The sequence below is a fragment of the Chelonoidis abingdonii genome, chromosome 19, assembly GCF_003597395.2.
Source record: "Chelonoidis abingdonii isolate Lonesome George chromosome 19, CheloAbing_2.0, whole genome shotgun sequence".
NCBI lineage: Eukaryota > Metazoa > Chordata > Testudines > Testudinidae > Chelonoidis > Chelonoidis abingdonii.
This window is the reverse complement of record NC_133787.1, coordinates 22705769-22724843: the sequence shown is the minus strand read 5'-3', so window position 1 is coordinate 22724843 and position 19075 is coordinate 22705769. Positions and strand designations below refer to the sequence as shown.

The 19075-nt window shown below is 41.1% G+C and overlaps 2 protein-coding genes across 7 annotated transcripts in view; one reads left to right on the top strand and one right to left on the bottom strand.

The window, feature by feature from the left end:
* Positions 1-19075, top strand: part of ANKRD27 (ankyrin repeat domain 27) — a 103093-nt gene that overhangs the window by 12316 nt on the left and 71702 nt on the right. For 2 of the 6 annotated variants that reach the window (XM_075073620.1, XM_075073624.1), the window contains exon 1: positions 13192-13281. The exons of 1 other annotated variant lie outside the window; for it this stretch is intronic. The gene's annotated coding sequence lies outside the window, so the exon portion shown is untranslated. Of the gene's footprint in view, positions 1-13050; positions 13282-17661; positions 17744-19075 lie in introns of those variants that run through there. 3 more of the 6 variants (XM_075073621.1, XM_075073619.1, XM_075073623.1) reach the window with 3 other exon arrangements.
* Positions 10135-13024, bottom strand: RGS9BP (regulator of G protein signaling 9 binding protein). Its single transcript, XM_032773376.2, has one exon. The coding sequence runs from the start codon at positions 12413-12415 to the stop codon at positions 11702-11704; it is 714 nt and encodes a 237-aa protein (XP_032629267.1). The 5' UTR covers positions 12416-13024; the 3' UTR covers positions 10135-11701.

The window sequence follows — 19075 nt, the reverse complement described above, 5'->3', positions numbered from 1 at the left end:
GCAACAAGGGCCGGGTTCAGTATCCAGGGGTTCTGTTTCAATAACACAATGACAAACCAGCTCGAGCCCCCACCCAGTGATCTGGGAAAATCTTACACACACCCCTGGGTGCCTCAAAGAGGCAATGTTTCCCCTCTCGCAAGCACAGAGTCTCGGTGTAGCAGAAAAAAAGTTTAATTACATGAGATAAACAACAAGCACTAAATTGGGAAAACACCTCAACTAGAGTTCCTAGACCAAACCGCGCGCAAAGACCCACCCCAGGAAATTGGAGCGTGCCTTTTCCCCTGGGCTCTTGAGTCCAGCAACCCCCTCCCAAATCACCCACAGTCCCAAAGTCCCCACAATCCAAAGTCTCTGTCCTGGGTCCGTGCAGCCCCCAAAGTTCAAAGAGTCTAGCCGCAGAGGTCCCCTCCCCCCAGCCTGTAAGAAAGGCACCTTACTATGGTCCGGGGCCAAACTGTCCCTGCCTCTCGTGGGTTCTGCTTCCGCCTCCCACGAACTGGCTTGGCTTTTTTCCAGCCACTCCAACTCGCTCCTGCCACCGTCCTCACAACTGTCCGCTCCCAACCTAGCTGTTCTGCTCCACAGCTGTCACTTGAGCTGCTCCAGTTTCCCTGCAAACTGCTTGGCCCTCTGCTTCTCTGTGGCTGCTCCCCCCTATTTCCCAACAGCTACCTGCCGCCAGTCCGTTCCGCCCACCAGCTTCCGTGATCCGCTTCCACCAGCTGTCCCGTGATCCGCTCAGCCGTCTCCCACTCCGCCAGCGCTCGTTCAAACAGTATAGCTTCAGGCTCCCACCACTAGTTACTACAGTACCAGTGCTCTCCTCAGTGATTTCACCCTCTTTAGTGATTTCAGCTTCTTAGTAGGGAGTCCCAGTGCTGGTGCATCCATTACCCAAAATGATTCACTCCGTAACCTGTACACATGATTCTTAGGAAAAAAAAAATCAATTCTGAACATTGCCACGTAGAGTGAGAGGGGGTGAAACTATTTTCTGGCTCCACAAGGAGACTATACCACCAGGCACATACGTCCCCAGCCCCACCCAAAAGCCCCAGTCCCCAGCCACCACCCCACCCCAGCCCCTCCTCTCCCCCTCCCCTCTCCCTCTCTCTCTCTCTCAATTCACTGGTTTGGAAACCCCCATTCCCTTGTCAAGCAACTACCCACCCAACTGAGTTGAGTCATTTCTGTCACAAAGCAGTCCCACAGCTTGGCAGTCTGGGATGGGGTGGGCGTGCCTATGCAAATATTTGAGATTCGCATTCCAGACATTCTTTCCACACTTCCCATACTTCACCACCAGATGTCAGGGTCAAATATTTGAGATTTCGCATTCCAGACATTCTTTCCACACTTCCCATACTTCACCACCAGATGTCAGGGTACAGCTCATCCTGACTCTGCTTACATGTATATACATTGTGTTGCCCACTATGTTTAATAAGTTAACGAAGAGATCTTCAACCTTAGGTTATGCTGTTGTCAGATCTTGTAAGCTAAATAGGGTCATTCCAGATCTGTTACTGGATAGCAGAACTCTGAAGAACACATGGCCTGTTTAATAGATGGCACGCACCCCTCTAGTGATTAATTACATATGCCTTTTAGGCAGGACTGGCATTACTGTTTTTAGTGCCTAGGCGCATGGCCATTTCGCCACCCCACGCGCTGGTCCGCTCCGGTGGAGCTGCTGCAGGCATTCCTGCGGAGAGGGTCCGCTGGTCCGCGGCTCTGGTGGAGCTGCCGCAGCCGTGTCTGCGGGAGGTCCACCGGAGCCGCCTGCCACCCCCTGCCGGCAAAATGCCGCCCCCCAATAATCCTGGCGCCCTAGGTGTTTGCCTAGGCCACCTAAATTGAAGCGCCGGCCCTGCTTTTAGGGGACACAGTGTGGCAGAGCTAGTTCAGAAAATATTGCCAAATTCCTAGCTGCAGAGAACCTCCCCAAGTCATGGAGTCTTTACTAATATTTGTGTTGTGTTTACTGCTCATGTCCCAGTTCCACATTGTGTAAAGGATGAGCTGCTTCTTGCTGATTTCAAGATCAGTGGTGGAAATAACCCAGGCTTCCTTGTTAACTATTTCATAACTGATCAGTTTAGCAGAAACATGCCTACATCACAATCTCAAAGTGCCTCCTGTGCCTTCATAGGTGCCAACAGAACCAGCTGTCTCTGTCCATCTGCCCCCAGCCAACTTCTAGAATGTGGTAATGCATTTTCAATACAAAACTGTGCAGCACATTGAAAATTATACATTTGGGGGCAGTGTACAATTACATCAAATGAAACATCACAACAATACAGTATAGATTGGGGATCTTCAGTCTGATCATGGCTCAGGAATGTGGAATCGGTGTCAGCAGTTTTTCCTAAGTTCAATTATTGCCTATCAGACTGATGAAGAATATTAGATCAGTTCCTGGCGAAAAAAAAAAAAGAGGAGGGTATAGGAAAGACTGTACAACTGGCTTTCTCTCTTTTTTAACATCAGATCATTAACCCACCCATCCTCTACATCTTACATGCCAGGTCTTGTTTTTTCCTGCTACATCCTTTTCTACTCCATTGGTATGCAAGTTACATTACTTTTGCACATGCGCTGAATGCCAAATCATTGCAAGTTACAGTACTTTTGTGAGTCAAACCAGATGTATAACTAACACCTCCATTTCATCACCACTTAATTTGTCTCAAAGGCTTCCATGTGATTTTCATATAATTACAGTTGAGCCTTTGTCTACACTACAAAGGCTTTGTGGTATAGCTTTACCAGTGTAGCTATACTGGCATACATCCCTAGTGTAGTCGTACCTTATGTTGAGTGCCAACAGAAGGAGTTTTTCTCTCAGCACAGTTATACCACCTCCCTAAATGATAGTAGCTAGGGTGAATGAAGCACTCTTCTGTTGGCATAGCTGTGTCTACACCAGGGGTCTTGCTGGTGTAGCTAGGTGGTGTATGTTTTTTTCCACATTTCTGACTGATGTAGCTATGTCCACAAAACTTTGTAGGTTAGTCCTAGCCTAGGTCTGAGTTTGGTCAGACGTGTTCAGCTATATTACAGGACATCTTTCCATACTTTGTAATCTAAGCTTAAGCTTAATGGCCAGCTATTAATTTTGTAGTGTTAAGTCTATCTGTGCTTATATTTTCATGAATTTAGTTATTTTGCATTTAATAAGAGGTTTTCCTAATGTCTACTAAATCCAATCATTAGATATTATGCATAAAAACTCTTCACTGTGTGTTTCTTCAGAACACCTTTGGGAGACTGTTTCATTATCATGCATGGGAATAGATTCCCTCAGGCAAATTCATCACTGATGAAAGCCCACTGAGTTCAGTGCTGTCACACCAGAAACAGACTTGGCAGGCAAAGGGTGATATAACTTCTAGAATCATATTGTTACATTTAAATATTAAATGCAATACAAGATGTAGTTAATAATAGGCAAGACACCACCTTCACAGGCTTCTGTGAGAATCCACCAGGAACAGATTGAGAAATATCCATTTGAATATCAAAGACACTCAGTAGAGTGAGAAGTATTTACCTCATAAACTTTCACAAAGGTGTAATGTGCAGGAGTGCTGGTAAGATACAGAACGTTCCCTAGTTTTGTGATCTGTTTTAATTTAGCTGGAATATAATTTAGTACACATACACCTAGAATAGCTTTCATATTTACTTAGGCACTCAGTACAGTGATAGGTACAAGAATAGACATGGAACAGAATCTGTTTTCAAGATTTACTACATTTTTATTCTGAATCTGAAATTTTTATTTGGGAAAAATATTGTGAAATAGCTTAAAATAAATCTGTATTTTATTTGTATTGCGTGAGGTAACCAAATCCAGTCTAATAGCTTTTAAACTTGCAGTATGAAAGAAGCTGTTTGGGGAGTTATAGGAATGCCCATTACACTCTTCTAATTTTTGAAGATACTGTAATTGAAGAGAGGGGTGTATGTATGTGTTTTATTTTATTTTATTATTTTGCTTCTGGTTTGGACCATTTATACTGCAGCAGGTTTTGACCACCAGTACATTTTACAGCCAAACTGTAAACTATCTTAAATATTACACAAATGTGACTAACTTAACTCTGCTCCTTTCCTCAGTGCTGATTTGTGCCCACCCTCTAAAAGGCTCCTTAGGCAAGTTAAGCAAATGTATCCAGCCGATAGAGCTAACAATACCAGCATAAACACTATGGACCTGATTCTTCTTTCATTTATGCCAATTTTATACTGATGTCACTCCACTGAGCTCAATGGATTTGCTCCTAATTTACAGTAATGTGAGAGAAGAATCAGACCAGGACATATACAATTTATACATAGAAAATTAAGGCTGTTGATAAACTGTATTTGTAACACATCCTCTCCCCCCAGATTGAATATTTTAAACTGAAAATGCAAGCTATCAAATAACGCACCCCCCCCAAAAAAGTAAAAAAAATAGGGCTCCAAATCACATTCAACTGAACCAATGTGTAAGCACTAACTAAGAATAGCTCACATTATGCTTTGTAAATGTGTCATTGCTCCATTTATTTTCTCAACAACCATACCTACATTTTACAAGATATTAAAGATGTGTGTTTATATAATATACAACACAGTTTAATCTAACTCAGAGCAGTACATGGATTCAGGCAATGTTGTTATCATCAGTGCTGTGCTGTATTTTAGATGCCACATCTTGGACTGGAGAATGATACAAAACTTCTTTTTGGATACCTAGGGTTCAGCACTGGGATAATTCCAAGACTCCTTGATATGATTTTTTACTTGTTCAGCAGATAATTTATATATCGAAGCCATGCTGAATCTTCTGATCTAGCTGTATAGTAAAATCGCTTGAGAATTCAGCACTTATATTCTTTTCCTTTCAGAAAACTGCAAAATATATTTTGAACTATCCTTCAACTTTGGTCAAATAAGGACTGATATGCCACATGATTAATCCAAAGTAACTCATTCTGAAATGAAGCATTTTAAAGTTTAAAATTGTAATCACTTTCATTATATAGTTAATTTGTATTATTTTCCTTTTAGGACGAGATGTACTTTACCTTCATGTTTAAAACTATATAATAGCATAACAATATTTATAGGAGTCATACTTTACTGTCATAAAATTAAATACATATTTGCCCACATACCCTGTTTTCCTCCCTCCCCGACATGCACGGGTGAATGAGCTGTCAGTAAGATCTTTCCATTGTTATTCAAGTAAGTCAGATATAACAAACAATTCCTTCACTAAGCCCCCTTTTACTGTATGCTTACAACAGCAAATGACTGCTCACGTGTAGACCTACTATTCTGCCCAGACTCAGCCTGCATTAAAAGACTAACATAATCGTATTGTGAGAAAGCATTAAGAGAACTATAATCCAATGGTCTTCCTGAAAGACTTTTTATATAATGAAAATCTGTGAAGAGTAAATATGTGGACCAGAAGCATCGAAAACATTTAAACATTTCTGTATATATGATCATTCCTTGGCATAATTCTTTTTAAAAGGCTATAATCAATCTTTCAGGTTCAGGGGCGGCCCCAGGCCCCAGGATGCCAAGTGCGTGCTTGGGGCAGTATGTCGCGGGGGTCGCTCTGCAGATCGCCAGGAGGGCGGCAGGCGGCTCTGGTGGACCTCCCGCAGGCATGCTTTCACAGAGAGATATTAACAGGCTCCATCCCTCCCGGGTCCACCGGAGCCGCCTGCTGCCCTCCCGCGACCGGCAGAGCGCCCCCCGCGGCATGCTGCCCTGCTTGGGGCGGCGAAATGTCTAGAGCCGCCCCTGTTCAGGTTACATATATGTTTTATTTTTAAATCCAAAAGCTCCTTTGACATTATGCAATTTGTTCAGTATTGTTACTCTGAATAATTTAGAAAATATTTTACATAGTTCTGTATATTCAATGCTGAGACTTTAATCCTACCTCATATTCATGATGCCATGAGGTTCACATTGTGCTGTCAGTTTAGAACATGAGCATTACCAATTTAGTTACAGTCTGATGTTCAAGTAGTTTATTAACTAAAGCCCAGATCCTGCAGACTTACACATATGCTTAACTTTATGCATGGGGAACGATCCCAGAATTAATCTTGTCAAGTTTAACAATTGCAACATTTCACAGAAACAGGTTAGCTGCCACTGTTGTAATGAGAGCCACAGGGCCACATTTTGTGGTCCTTCAGTTGAGCAAAACTTCTATTGCAGTCAATAGGACTTTTGCTTACTCAAGACCACAGAATTTGGGTCCCAGACATTAGAGATGGAAAAGATGTATTATATAATTTAAGAGCAGACTCTAATGATATTTAGGCTCCTTACTTCATTTGAAATCAATGAAACTAGAGTGGGCAAAGTATATAATGTACTGCAGGAAATAACGCTGTAGTGATGGGGTTAGGGACTACGGCCAAGATCCACAAAGGTATTTAGGCTCCTAATTTTGGAGCTTAAATACCTTTGTGGATCTGAGCACTAGTCCTTAACCCCATCAGTGCAGCATTGTCTTCTGCAGTACAGTATATGCTAGTACTTTGTCCACTCTACTTTTATATGTTCTAAACAATGGGATTTCTGTCACAGATAGTACATTAAAATTAGAATTTAAGATTTATCTGTAGTCAGAAGGTACTTGTTTTTTCTTTAACAGGAATGTAAAATTCTGGTATTTGTATCTGAGATTTTGGAATATCAGTCAGATGATTTACGGAGAAATAGAATCATCTGGTTTATTGAGCTAATTGTCAATAGACATATTTGAATTTTTTTTTAAATTTAATTACTGCTGCAAGTGAACCAGATAGTTAACAGAACATACTTTATTTGAAATAGAAGAAATAATAGTGACAGTAACTAGTTTTACTGCAAGTATAGAATGTCATTCCACCATACACAGGATGGAATGATGCAAGTTCATTCAACTATAAGATTTTAATATTTCGTAGATTCATACTAAAATGGATATGCAATATTGATAAGACAAGTATTTTGAAATAAAACCTGATAGTTTGAAAAAAAAATGCACATTGCTTAATTTCTTTCTGAATACACAGAGTAACATTTGTGGTGCCTGGTTAGCATCATAGTCAAAATATTTTTATTTTTGTCACACACTGAACATGTACAATATTATAAAGCTTGATTTTAATAATCTTTATTTACAAAAATATTCTTCCCAATCCCTTCAAACTACAATTATAAAGTTCATTCTTAGAGTGAAAATCTATAAACTGAACAGAATTTTCAGAAAAAAAAGGATTAATTTGATTCAAAAGAAACCAAATTTCATTGTTTAATTCAGCTTTTATTTTTTTAAAGGTATTAGATGGATAAATAAATTGTAATTGCTAGTTAATGTCTTTCAGGTTGCTCATTGGGATGTTTAATATTCTCCCCATATTCTTATTTGTAAAGTTTCTATTTATAATAAGATTCTAACATGATACAAAAAGCTTTCTAATAGCAGTAAGAACCAAAGTATAAAACATTTACTTGGGCGAGGAATTGCTCTTGCTCCCATTTAAGCCTAACGCAAAATTTCAGATTATTTGATGCAACTAGTATCTGCTCCTCGATGCAGACTTGCACAAAGGGTTTTTGTTTATTACCATTTGGATTTTATGCATGTAAGTTTCCCTGAACTATGTCACATTGTACATACAGTTGTACTGGGTATTTTTAGGAGATTAATGGTAGGGTATTAGCCAATTAGGTGATGCCAATCCTGCTGTCAGGCTTCTATTTATCTTTTAATATCACATACCTTAATGGAAGCTCAGTTGATAATACTGATGTTGTTGAGACAAGTTAATAATGTGTAAATCTGCAGTTTGTGCTGAGATAGAAAAGTTTAATTTTTTGGAATGATACAGGGTCCAGTCCTTCAAAGGCTTATTTGCGGGAATAATCATGTTGAAGTAAGAGGAGCTACTTACATGAATAAGGGCTACTCACATAAATAAAGATTTGAGTAACGGAGTCTGTGTGTCTTGTATACACTACAGATTTACAACTTATTTACCTGAGGCTCATTTTTGAAAATGTCAAATTGTTTACTGTTAAAACACTTATACAACTAACTGAAGACAGACAGTGTATGCAGTTCAGGACTTTGAGACAATTAATTTTGTGGATATTATGATTTATTATTCATCAGATACCAAAACTGCATTCCTTGGACACCCAAAACTCTTACCAAAGTTAAATGAGTGCAATAGGAGTAAAAGGTGTGCAAGGAAAACAGGATAAGGTCCTAGCTCTTATTCAGTTTCTTGTAAACTGAATGATGGGAGAGTGCAAATAGTGAACATGAATATCTAGTGATTGGTGGTGGCAATCCAAATCTATAGTATTAAGGTTTTCCAGCAAACTCTTTTTTCCCCTGTATTTTTAGAAAGGTGGCCTTATGGTTGTGAAGGAGACCTTCACTTGTAAGTCAACACACAGCAGTTTCAGCGAGTCTCCATCTAGACAGATTTGGAACAGTGGCACCAAAAATACAAACTTTCTCTCTCTTCTCAAAATAATCTTTGTGACCATTAAGCAATCAGATTAATAACCACATACAAAATTACCCCAGTAAAATGAGTGAAGTGTATTGGTTAAAAATATACAGTCTTGCTGTGAATCCTCACAACACACAAAACTTAGCCTGGGCTAGACCCATATTCAGAATTCACATTAGCATCTATGAAAATTCCACATGCTGAGCAAGGGCAATATATGGCCTTAAATTCAGACTGTTGTAGCATGGATTAGTGTTTCCACTTAGCATTAACTGACCACTTCAATATGAATGGTCCCTTGAAATATGTGTTAAACTGTCTGTTCCAGCTTATATTTAGCTGTGACACTCTGAGGATATTTCCCAGACCTGAAGAGCTCTGGGTCAGCTTCTCTTTCTCACCAATAGAAGTTGGTCCAATAAAAGATATTAACTCACCCGCCTTATCTCTCTAATATCTTGGGACTGACATGGCTACACACTGTATAGGTTCAAATGTGACATACAAGAGCTTTTATTTGCCCTCCAAAATTCTAACTTTACTAGTCTTCAGTTTTAAAGGATAAACTCTGGGCGTGGGGCACTAGGAGAAAACTGGAGAAGCCAGCCAGAAACTCCAGTCAGTAAGGGCAGAAGCAACCAAAGCAGGGATTTTTGGTCATTTGGAGAACTTTCTACAAGTTTTGACTGTGCTTCCTCTCTCCTGTGTTGATTGGGTGTTTGCTCCAACCTTCCTGCTCCCCCTCCTCCCTCAGTCTCTTCACATCAGCTTCACTCCACACCTGTCCCATTACCACCTTCTTCCCTGCCCTGTCCCTTCACTCTGTTCCTATTTACCTTATCCCCTCTAAGTAACTCCCTCCCAGGACCGGCGCTAGTGTTTTTAGTGCCCTAGGTGCACGGCCATTTCGCCGCCCCACGCACTGGTCCCGCGGCTCCGCTGGACCTGCCACAGTCGTGCCTGCGGAGGGTCCGCTGATCCGCGGCTCTGGTGGAGCTGCCGCAGGCATTCCTGCAGAGAGGATCCGCTGGTCCTGTGCCTCCAGTGGAGCTGCCGCAGGCATGCCTGCGGGAGGTCCACCGGAGCTGCGGGAGCAGTGAACCGTCCGCAGGAATGCTTGCGGCAGCTCCACTGGAGCCGCGGGACCAGGGGACTCTTCGCAGGATGACTGCGGCAGGTCCACCGGAGCCGCCTGCCGCCTCCCCCGGCAAAATGCCGCCCCCCAATAATCCTGGCACCCTAGGTGATTGCCTAGGCCGTCTAAATGGAAGCACCGGCCCTGCCCCCTCCCCCCAAAAAAGTGACTTTTGCCTCCATCACGTAGTTCATTCTGCACGTGTGTCAGAGCATCTTCCTCCAATCTTGTCTGTTTAGACTGTAAGCTCTCACTGCTCTGTGTTTGTACGGTACCACACATAATGGGGGCTCACTCTTGGTTGGCCCTTATGCACAACTGTAATAAACATGATTAATAATAATATTTTAAAATATGTTTGTCTTCTTTTGAACTACAAAATTGTTTTATTAAGAAAGCTGACATGATTTTGTTTAAACACACATACACACTACTACATATGCACAGTAACTTCTTGTCAACAAATTTCATGGTGAATTTTAGTAATGTGTCCTTTATGGTCAATTCAGAGGCATCTCTAATTTATCACTTTACATTTTAAACCCTATAAAGCAGTGCCTTGTCTTTATATTTGCCTGAACAGTACAATCTATGTCTGTGGCATTGTATAGTTACTCAAGAATCTGTGTGCATAGGCGCAAGTCTACTTTAAACAGAACAGATGTACATGATTTGTATATTTAAAAAATGGATACATGCAAGAGATCACAGAAATTCTCTTCAAAGTCAGTATTGTGTCAGTGGTCAGAGTTTTATTAGGAGAGGGAAAAGAGTTTAAACTGTCTACATGTAAACAATCAAATAAAAAGAAAAAAAATGTCAAAGTTAGGCTTTATTTGTTCTCATAAAACTGCACAGACATCCAATCAAAGATACCAACTATAGGCCCAGTTCTGCATTTCTAATCATTTCAATTGGCCTAATCAGGCAAATAAAAAAGACAAGATTGACCCCTGCAGTTCTGGTTTCCTCTGGATTCCTGCAGATATGTATATAGATCTCATTAACAGTAAGAGGTCAACATGAGATTAGACCTCTATTTGTGCTGCAGAAATAGAGGCAGACAAGCTAGAGCATCAGTTTTCACTTTACATGATTTTGTTAGTTTGCCACAACCTGTTCTAAAAATTGCTACTACCAATTTTGGATAAATGTAGAATATTTAATTTTGCAGCTGATGTGAAGTTCAACCACTTGCATGGAAAGAAGATTTTGGACAAGTAGCAAGAATTAGCGTTTCTGATGGGGAAAATAAAAAGAGATATATAAAAGGGAGGGATGGAGCCTGTTAATATCTCTTTGGGAAAGCTGTTCTACAGACGATATTCTCCATCTTTTTTGAAGATTTGGATTTCCTTTAGTGATTATTAATGTGTGCTGTGCCAAAAAGTGCAATTAGGATCTGTACAAACAGTGCATTTGGTATCAAACATTGATTGCACACTCTTCTAGGTTTAGACTCCAAGGATTGAGAAAATAGACATTGTTTACATCTTCTTACTGGGATTTTCCATTTTTTCTTCTGGGCAGAATGTCCCGTGTTTGAGAGGAAAACACACACACGTCTATTAGTTTTGCCACAGCCATCCACCTTGTCCAACCCCAAATCCTGTGCAATTCTCAACTACTTTGTAAACATGGACCAGCAACGAACATCAGAGCCTACTGAACAATAATTTCAGGGTACTGAGAATAGTCATCTATTAATAGCAGACAAATCCCTGCTATAGCCTGTAGTGATAATACCCGGATACTTTGCACACAGTTAACTATTACAAAACCAGCCAAAAGTCATCCTATATTGTAGGCTGTACCTTTCCCCCGTTTAGAGCTTTCAAACAAACCAACCAACCAAAACCACATACATCCAGATGCTGGAAGCAGGATCAGATTGTATGCTATCCAAAGATTTGTTTGTATATGCAAGATATTATCAGCTCTTCCAAGTGACCCGTCTTGAAACGAACCATACTGCATGAAATACTTGTGAGGGAGTGGCTCTGTCTTACAGCAACACTCAGCCAGCCTATGAGAGTTTTACCACACACACCGCTAAGACAACAGCAATAATGAGCACCGCGGAGAAAATGATCCCAGCTAGAACTTTGCTGATATCGCAAAAGGATTTGTTTTCCTCCACGGAGATCATGCCAATGGAGGAGGCGCCCACGCTAATGGTGGTTTTGAGTTCAGCCCCAGGGTCCTGTTTAGCCTCTACTGTCCACTGGGGGACATTCACCTTCATCTCCATCTCGTACATCATCTCTCCTACTTGGTTGATCTCGTTCTCCAGGTCTTTCAAATCCACTACATCTATGTTGTGTTCAGCCTCGTATTTCATGTTCTGGACGCTCATTGCCCTGGCGGCCACCCCAGAGGTTCCCCCGCTCATGCCCGTCTGGATCAGGTGCTTTTTGGGCACGTTAAGGGGGAACTCCTGGCCCAGCTCCAGGGCTCTCCTCATGTCAGTCTCCAGGATTTCCATGCAAGTGGAGAAGATCACCCAGAGCCTCTCGAATTCAGCCTTGTCCTCCTTACTCACCGTCTTGTCCTTCAGGACCGCGGTGAGCTTGTTCCTGTTAGCCACCGCCAGCTCCTGAGCTTTCTGCCGAGTCTTCTTCAGCTCCTCCCGCAGGTTCTGCGAGTCCGAGGTGCCCCCGATGGTCAGCACCATGTGCCGATAGCAAGCAGTAACCTTGCTGAGCGCATCGAGCAGCGCTTTGCACTCCTCCTTCACCATAGCTCAGGCGGGCTGCAGACTCCAACAGGGGGCTGGGCTGTTAGCTGGGTGTCCCTGCTGGTCTACCTCCCGCGGCTCAGTCCAGATTACCCTCTTTCGGACCAGGGAGCTGCCAGCGCCAGATGTCACCAACATGCATGGTAATCGCGGAGCTCGGAGCCTGCATGCAAATACCTCGATCGAGTCCCTTCCAACCGCTCACACGGCTCCAAATCCTCCTACGGTCCATGAAAGTGGGAGAGGAGTTTGGGGAGCGAGTGGCATCGCTTTGCGCATAGGATCCAGCATCCGAGGGAGGGTTGCCCCAGTCCCTGCTCCAGACACACAGAGATGGAGAACAGCTGCTGTTTCCTGCAGGAGGCTCCAGTACAAGGAAATCAGAGACACGTTGTTTTTAAATGCACCAATCCGAGTTGCCGGGAAGAAATGAATACCAGAGCGAAAAACAAGGCAGCCTTTAATTAAAGCCCGAGTGTTGCCTCCAGGTGACCTGGGGCCGGTCTGCAGCGCCAGGAAGCTCGCCTGTCCAATACCGCCTCGGCTACTGACATTAAATACTGCACAGCTGGAGCACCTGGAGGAGTCACGTGGTTCCGAGCAGGAAGTAGCTCCGCGGCTTCTCTTTCTAGCGCTGTGCTGCTCGGCGTGCTTAAGCTCCACCTTCGTAAGCTGCTGATTGAGTGGACGCTGCCTCAGTCGCGGGAGAAGCCGGGGCTCATTGGCTTGGCGTAGCTGGGCTGCTGTGGTGCGCTGTCCGCCTTGGATTCTGGTAGGGCTTGGTTGAAATACACAGCAGTTAGGGGGGAACCGGACGGCTAGTGGTTCTCTGTGTCTGGGGAGGAAGTGAGACAATGTTACCTTTGTAAGTAAGTAAATTTTGTGGTATCTGTTGACTCCGGATTCTCTAAGTGAGGCTGTGGGGACTTACACTCCCTCCAGGGAGGAAAAGAATGACTTTGGGGACTGCTGGCTAAGTGGGGCCCCTTCTCCTGGCCTTCTCAGCACTGACTGAGACGTTTCCTGTGGTAAAGGGTAGCATTTTCGGGGGCTGTAGCTGTCCGTGCAGTGCCCCAGCTCATCATTAATAGTGGGGGGTGACTGAAAACAGGGTTTGCCGCTGTCACATGGTTTTCATTTTAAATTCTCTTCCTACCAAGGCCTGTGAACTCAATCTTCGAAAATCACCTTCCATCCTCCTCTTCTACCCCAGCGCAAGAGATGGGATGGAGGGGGTGTGGGAAGCATGTTTTGTTCCAGATCTGTGTCCTGGCAGTGCTCTTGCTTCTCTGTGGGAGTTAAGTTACAGCGTAATGCGGCTGTGTGGAGCTTGTACACAGAGCTTCGGTTGGCTTCCTTTTTATACGCTTCAAGGGAGACACCGTTGCAAAGAGAGCGTGTGTTTGTTTTTTAGAGTGGACGTGTTTCAGAAGGGAAGTATGCAAATACTTTTTCCACTCTCAACACAGTGCAGGACTCTGGATGGGACTGTTTCACCTTCTGAAAAGTTGAAACAGCAACTCCGTTGTCGATATCAGATCCAAACGATAGGTTTCGGTCCAAACATGTGACTTATTAGCCCTGAGGAAGTCTCCATTCTGATTGTCCCGTTGGGTGGGGAAAGCTCCAAAGATATTTTTTAATTAATTGGGAGGGGGGTTACATTATGTTGGGATTAAACTGCATGCAATATAAACATGGGGTTAAGGGCCTTTGATTTAAACACAAGGTTATTTTTTTTTTCTTTGTGGTTCCACCTACATTAGATGCTGAAGTTAATAGAGTTGTTGCTGATTATTTCTCAGACAGTACGAACTTTTTTTTTTCCCCCATGAGTAAATACTGTTTCTGTCAGGCTAGGAGAACTGATATTTTTCTGCAGCTTTAATCACAATACTTTCTTAGACTATTGTTTTGAATAATGCAAAATTGAATTTAGCATGTTAGCATATGTACAGAAGCTGAATCAGACTCCTTGGTTAGTAGTATCAACACATTTTGCTTCCTTCCAAAGCTTATGATACAGTACGTAAAGTAAAAGGTTGTGTTTCTCTGTTTTGAGATCACTTAAGAGAATATGAACTGTTTAGGAAGTTTTGCAGCAAGTGTAGCTGTTGAGCCAAGGGGATTTACTTGCACCTGGCCTTTTTATAATTGTACATGCAAATTAGTGGTAAGTTAATGTGACAAACTTGAACACTTGTTATAAATTAGTAAAATAATGTGAATTGAATGCTTTGCAAATATATTGTAGAAATGCTAATGTAATAGTTGTTAGTGGTGAGTAGTGAATATCTCATACTGTGCTGAGTATATTATAATTTAAAAATTTTCTTGGTAGCTATATACTCAAATGGTAATAGTGAGTACTGACCATTACACTGTAAAGTAATTTATGCTATTTAGATAAATATGTACTGGTATGTTGCAAAGAGGAGTGCCAGAAAACTTAATTGCCACAGTCTCCACACCTCATTCACCCCTGGTTCAAGGAACAGCCAGAGGGCTTGCTGAATTAAGTGACTTGAAATAGATACATTCTCATATCTCCATAAAGAATGAAAAAAGAGCAAATGTAAATGTAACGTATGCCATCATAGTGGAACAAACAAATACCATATGTTGTAAGTGGTATCTAACTTTAGAAACTTCCTTGAAATTTGTCATGGAAGCCCCAAGATCAATTAAGTAGCTGTCTACCAGTTTGAAGGCAATGTTAATCTAGGGAGATTGAGCCAAAGAGTGTGGGATCTTGCATGGTAATGCAATGACACTAGGTGAACTTGAACTACATGTAAGCAAAGATTTGTAATTGCATAATAGGCCTAGTCAGGTGGAAAAAGGGTAAGCCCTAGCTCTGGATCTAAAGTCTTATGTGACTTGATGGTGATAAGCTTATGATTATCCAAGTTATGCATCTATTTATACTTTTAAAGGTTTACATGCAAAAGTCTGATGCATTTCAGTAATAAGTTACTACTTATTTCAGTGCATTGGACCTTTACATTAGAAAACTTGCCTGAAACTAGTTGGGAGACTAACTGGTTGAAGGAATGTATTTGTCAAGAGGAAACATAATGTTTCAGGAGCTTCTGACTAATTATTTACATCTAGAGGCAGCAATAGATAATACCTGTAGTCAGAGTTCTTGACAACAAATCTTTACATTTATTATTACATGGAAGAAGAAGAACAGTGTTCTTCTCTGGAATAGCTCCTTAAGTTGATGACTGTTTTTTCCAATACCAAATCCCAGACAGTACCTTTACTGCAGATTCAGCCACAGCTTTGTTAAAGGAATTGTCAAATGACAGGTGGTAGATCCAAAGACCAAGACATACTTTGTTTAGGGTAGAGTACTCTTGCAAATGTCTTTCAAGAGCTACATTTTCCAAACACATTATAGAGAATTACTTGCTAAATCCCATACCCTTTTAGTTTACCAATGGGCTCCCCTGTCCTAAGATAACTAAATTGTCTTATTGAATCATTGAAAACCCTTGTTAGTTCTGTTTTTATAGACATAAATTAACAAACCTTAACTCAGATTTACTAACATCTGAAGTAAACTCAAAAGTTAAGTACCATCATCTAAGAAAGTCCTGCCTATAGTTTGACAATATAAGGGTTGTGTTCATGTCTCCTCTTTTCCCCCTCGAGGAGGAAGTGTGTGTGTGTTTCATCTAGATATAGAGAATCGAGAGAGCCTGAAAACTTTGAAAATCGAAAAGCCTCAGCCGTTATTCAGGCCTGTGCAATATTAAACCGGTTTCCTTCAAATAACAAACAAAAACATACTTTGATTAGTTCACCACCTGTCTCAGCTGTACCTACTGTGCAAGTGTTTTGAAGAGTGGCTTGAAAATGTGACCATAGTGAACATGTTCTTGATTTTGTTTATCACAAAGCAAAGTAGCAGCCAAGTCTGATGCTGGTGTGTCTGTAGCTACTGCAGTGAGAAGCATACAGGTTAGTTATTCTGATACACTGTATTATGTACCTTTTTAAAAGGCCAGTGTTGGCAGAAATGTCACTAAATGTTTTAGTAAGTAAAAATTAACTATGGTGAAACTGTTTCTTAGTATAAAAGATAGTAGAAACACTGGTATTGAAGTGGAATACTGCTCTGATAAGTGACTCTAAAAAGTTGTCATAGGACTCCGTGATTACCATGTGTTAGTGAACTCAAATGAAAACTTTTTTGAAAACTTTGCCTTTAATGAGAAAAAAATACCTTTCCCAGTTCCTGGTTTTAAAAAAACTGCACAGGCTGTCAGTCCATCCCACCCTTTTCTTCCATGCTACATTTTTATGTGCTGAATTCCAGACACACACACATTCAAATCTGTTGATCTCCACATGGTATAATAAATATTTCAGTGTACTAACTCACCCTTTCCCTTTACTATTTTCTTTTCTTTAAAATCAAATACTAAAACATCACTTAATAGCTAAGGACTCCAACCCACAAAAACTAGACTAAAGGGAGGAAGGAGGTAATGAGGGGAAGGAAATTCAGAATTGTGGCTCCCAGAGCAACTGTCACTTGGCCATATTGCAAGTATTTAACCCCCTGTGCAGCTATATAATACTATTCAAGCCCAAGGGGACTGAGTTGCAATTGTGGAAACTGTTAATATGCTAAGATATTCAAAGTTTAAATTCTCAACCAGGATGTTTGGGGGTGTCATGCAGAGAGGATAAATTCTATTCTGAAGTCCAAGGTATGTTGTGGCCTTTGTACCCTTTTATTAAGGCATGGTATATATTTGCTATCTTAATTACAGAAGTGTTTTAACTAGCTTTTATTTTTGAATGTGGATTTGTTCTTCTGTATCATTTCATTTTGTTGGTGCTCTAGATCACACTGAACTATGCTCAGTATTCTGCTTGTCCTATGGCTGCTGCCACTAAGCAGTTTAGAACTAGTTATGTGATATGTAATCTCATGTGCTGGGAACAGAAGTAAGATCACCACACTGAACTCTCTTCCTGCAACCATCTGTCAAAATCAAAATTATTTTAAATCACTCTAGTCTGTCTTGGATTTGTATTGTGTTCTTTTTAGGTCCAGGCAGTGAATTACGAACAGCACAGTTATCTAAGCAATCTATATTCCTAAATTAAATTCAGTATTTTGCCCAGGAGTTGGGATATGATGGTTAAAGATGGTGTGTTTCCGATTAGCTTTATCACATGGTTAAAGAGACAACTAAAGCTTTTTTCACTCTTCCCTTCCAAATGGAAAGAAATCTTAAAATTATGTTCCAGGGATATATGGCAGAAAGACAGTTCAACTTTCTTTGGTCATCTTTCTGAAAAAACAACTAAGTAAAAACTGTGACCGGCTTAAGGATGGTTTTTGTCCTCAGTCTTTATTTTCTCTTTCCCAGTCTTTTTGTGGTATAGGAGACTTAAACCCTGCATTCTAGCTTCGTGACTTAACATATTAATGCTCTCAGAACTTTTCTTTAGCTTGTGAAATATCATTTAGCAGTAGCATATGACTAAACAGTTCAACTATTGATGAATAAGAATAGTTCCTGGCAAACCAAATGTTAAAATAGAGTATGTTGGGAAATACATGATCTCAGAACATAGACACAAATTGGTTTCCTGCTGAGAGCCATGTAACTTTTTTAGTTTGACTCTTTAGACAAGAAACTGTTTTTATATGAACTAAAATCATGATGCATGCAAAACTAAAAAAGTTATCCTAATGTTGCTGCTGCTGGGATAAATTTAAATCTGACTCTATGGATTGAGCCATATATGTGAATCTCTTCTCCTCTCCATGCAAAACCTCACATGATCAGTCTTGGCAAACATTACTCCAATGAGTAACTTCAGCTTTAAAGAGGATCAGACATATCAGTTAAGTTATTTGCATGAGTAAGACTTCTCAGGATCAGAGACGAAGGTTCTAGCCCAGATAGGATCATTATAGTTTATCTTAATAATAAATAACGCACCAAAAACTACATTGAAATGAACATTAAGGATGCTAAGTCAAGCACTACAAATTTAGGAAATACCTGAATTAAGATTACATATGTAACCTTAATTCATCCCCCTCCTGTATATGCATTATGTTATAATTTCTAATTACGTGATCTCATGTCTTTTTTTTCCCCCCAGGACCCCAGCCTCATTCAGTGCACAGGATGGATAGTGCTCTGGGAATGCACCAGGTGGCATTTGAGTCAGGTGTCTTCCTTTTCTTTGCCTCCTGGGTGCCAGCAGGGGGAGCCTTGAGAGCACAGGAGAAAAGGTCTCTCTGCTCTATTTCAGGGCCCTGGCCTGTAGTAATGGGAGAAGCAATTGCAGGGAAAATCCTGGTGAGCTGTTGAAGCATGCTCAGTACAGGCAAAGTCTTCAGAGAATGTAGCTGCCTAACTCTAATAATTCTCTGAGTATATATGAACTGAGACTGGCCATATTATCAGCCTTTGCGCAGTTTTCTTCTGGGATCAGCAAAAGGCCCATCCTTGATGCTAAAGCTGACAGACTTCCCATTCTTCACCAGTTTTTAAGTCTGTGGTCTGAACTATGGAGCTGCTAGAGCTTTTCCATGAATCAGCTGTAGGACATTTAAAAACTTCCCTAATCTAATTTTTGGGAACAGCTAAACTATCTTAGCTGAAGCTTTTTGAAGAAGTTCAG

What these genes read in the sequence shown, in the direction of transcription:
- RGS9BP (XM_032773376.2), bottom strand. Translation starts at nt 12,415, where the DNA reads ATGGTGAAGGAGGAGTGCAAAGCGCTGCTCGATGCGCTCAGCAAGGTT.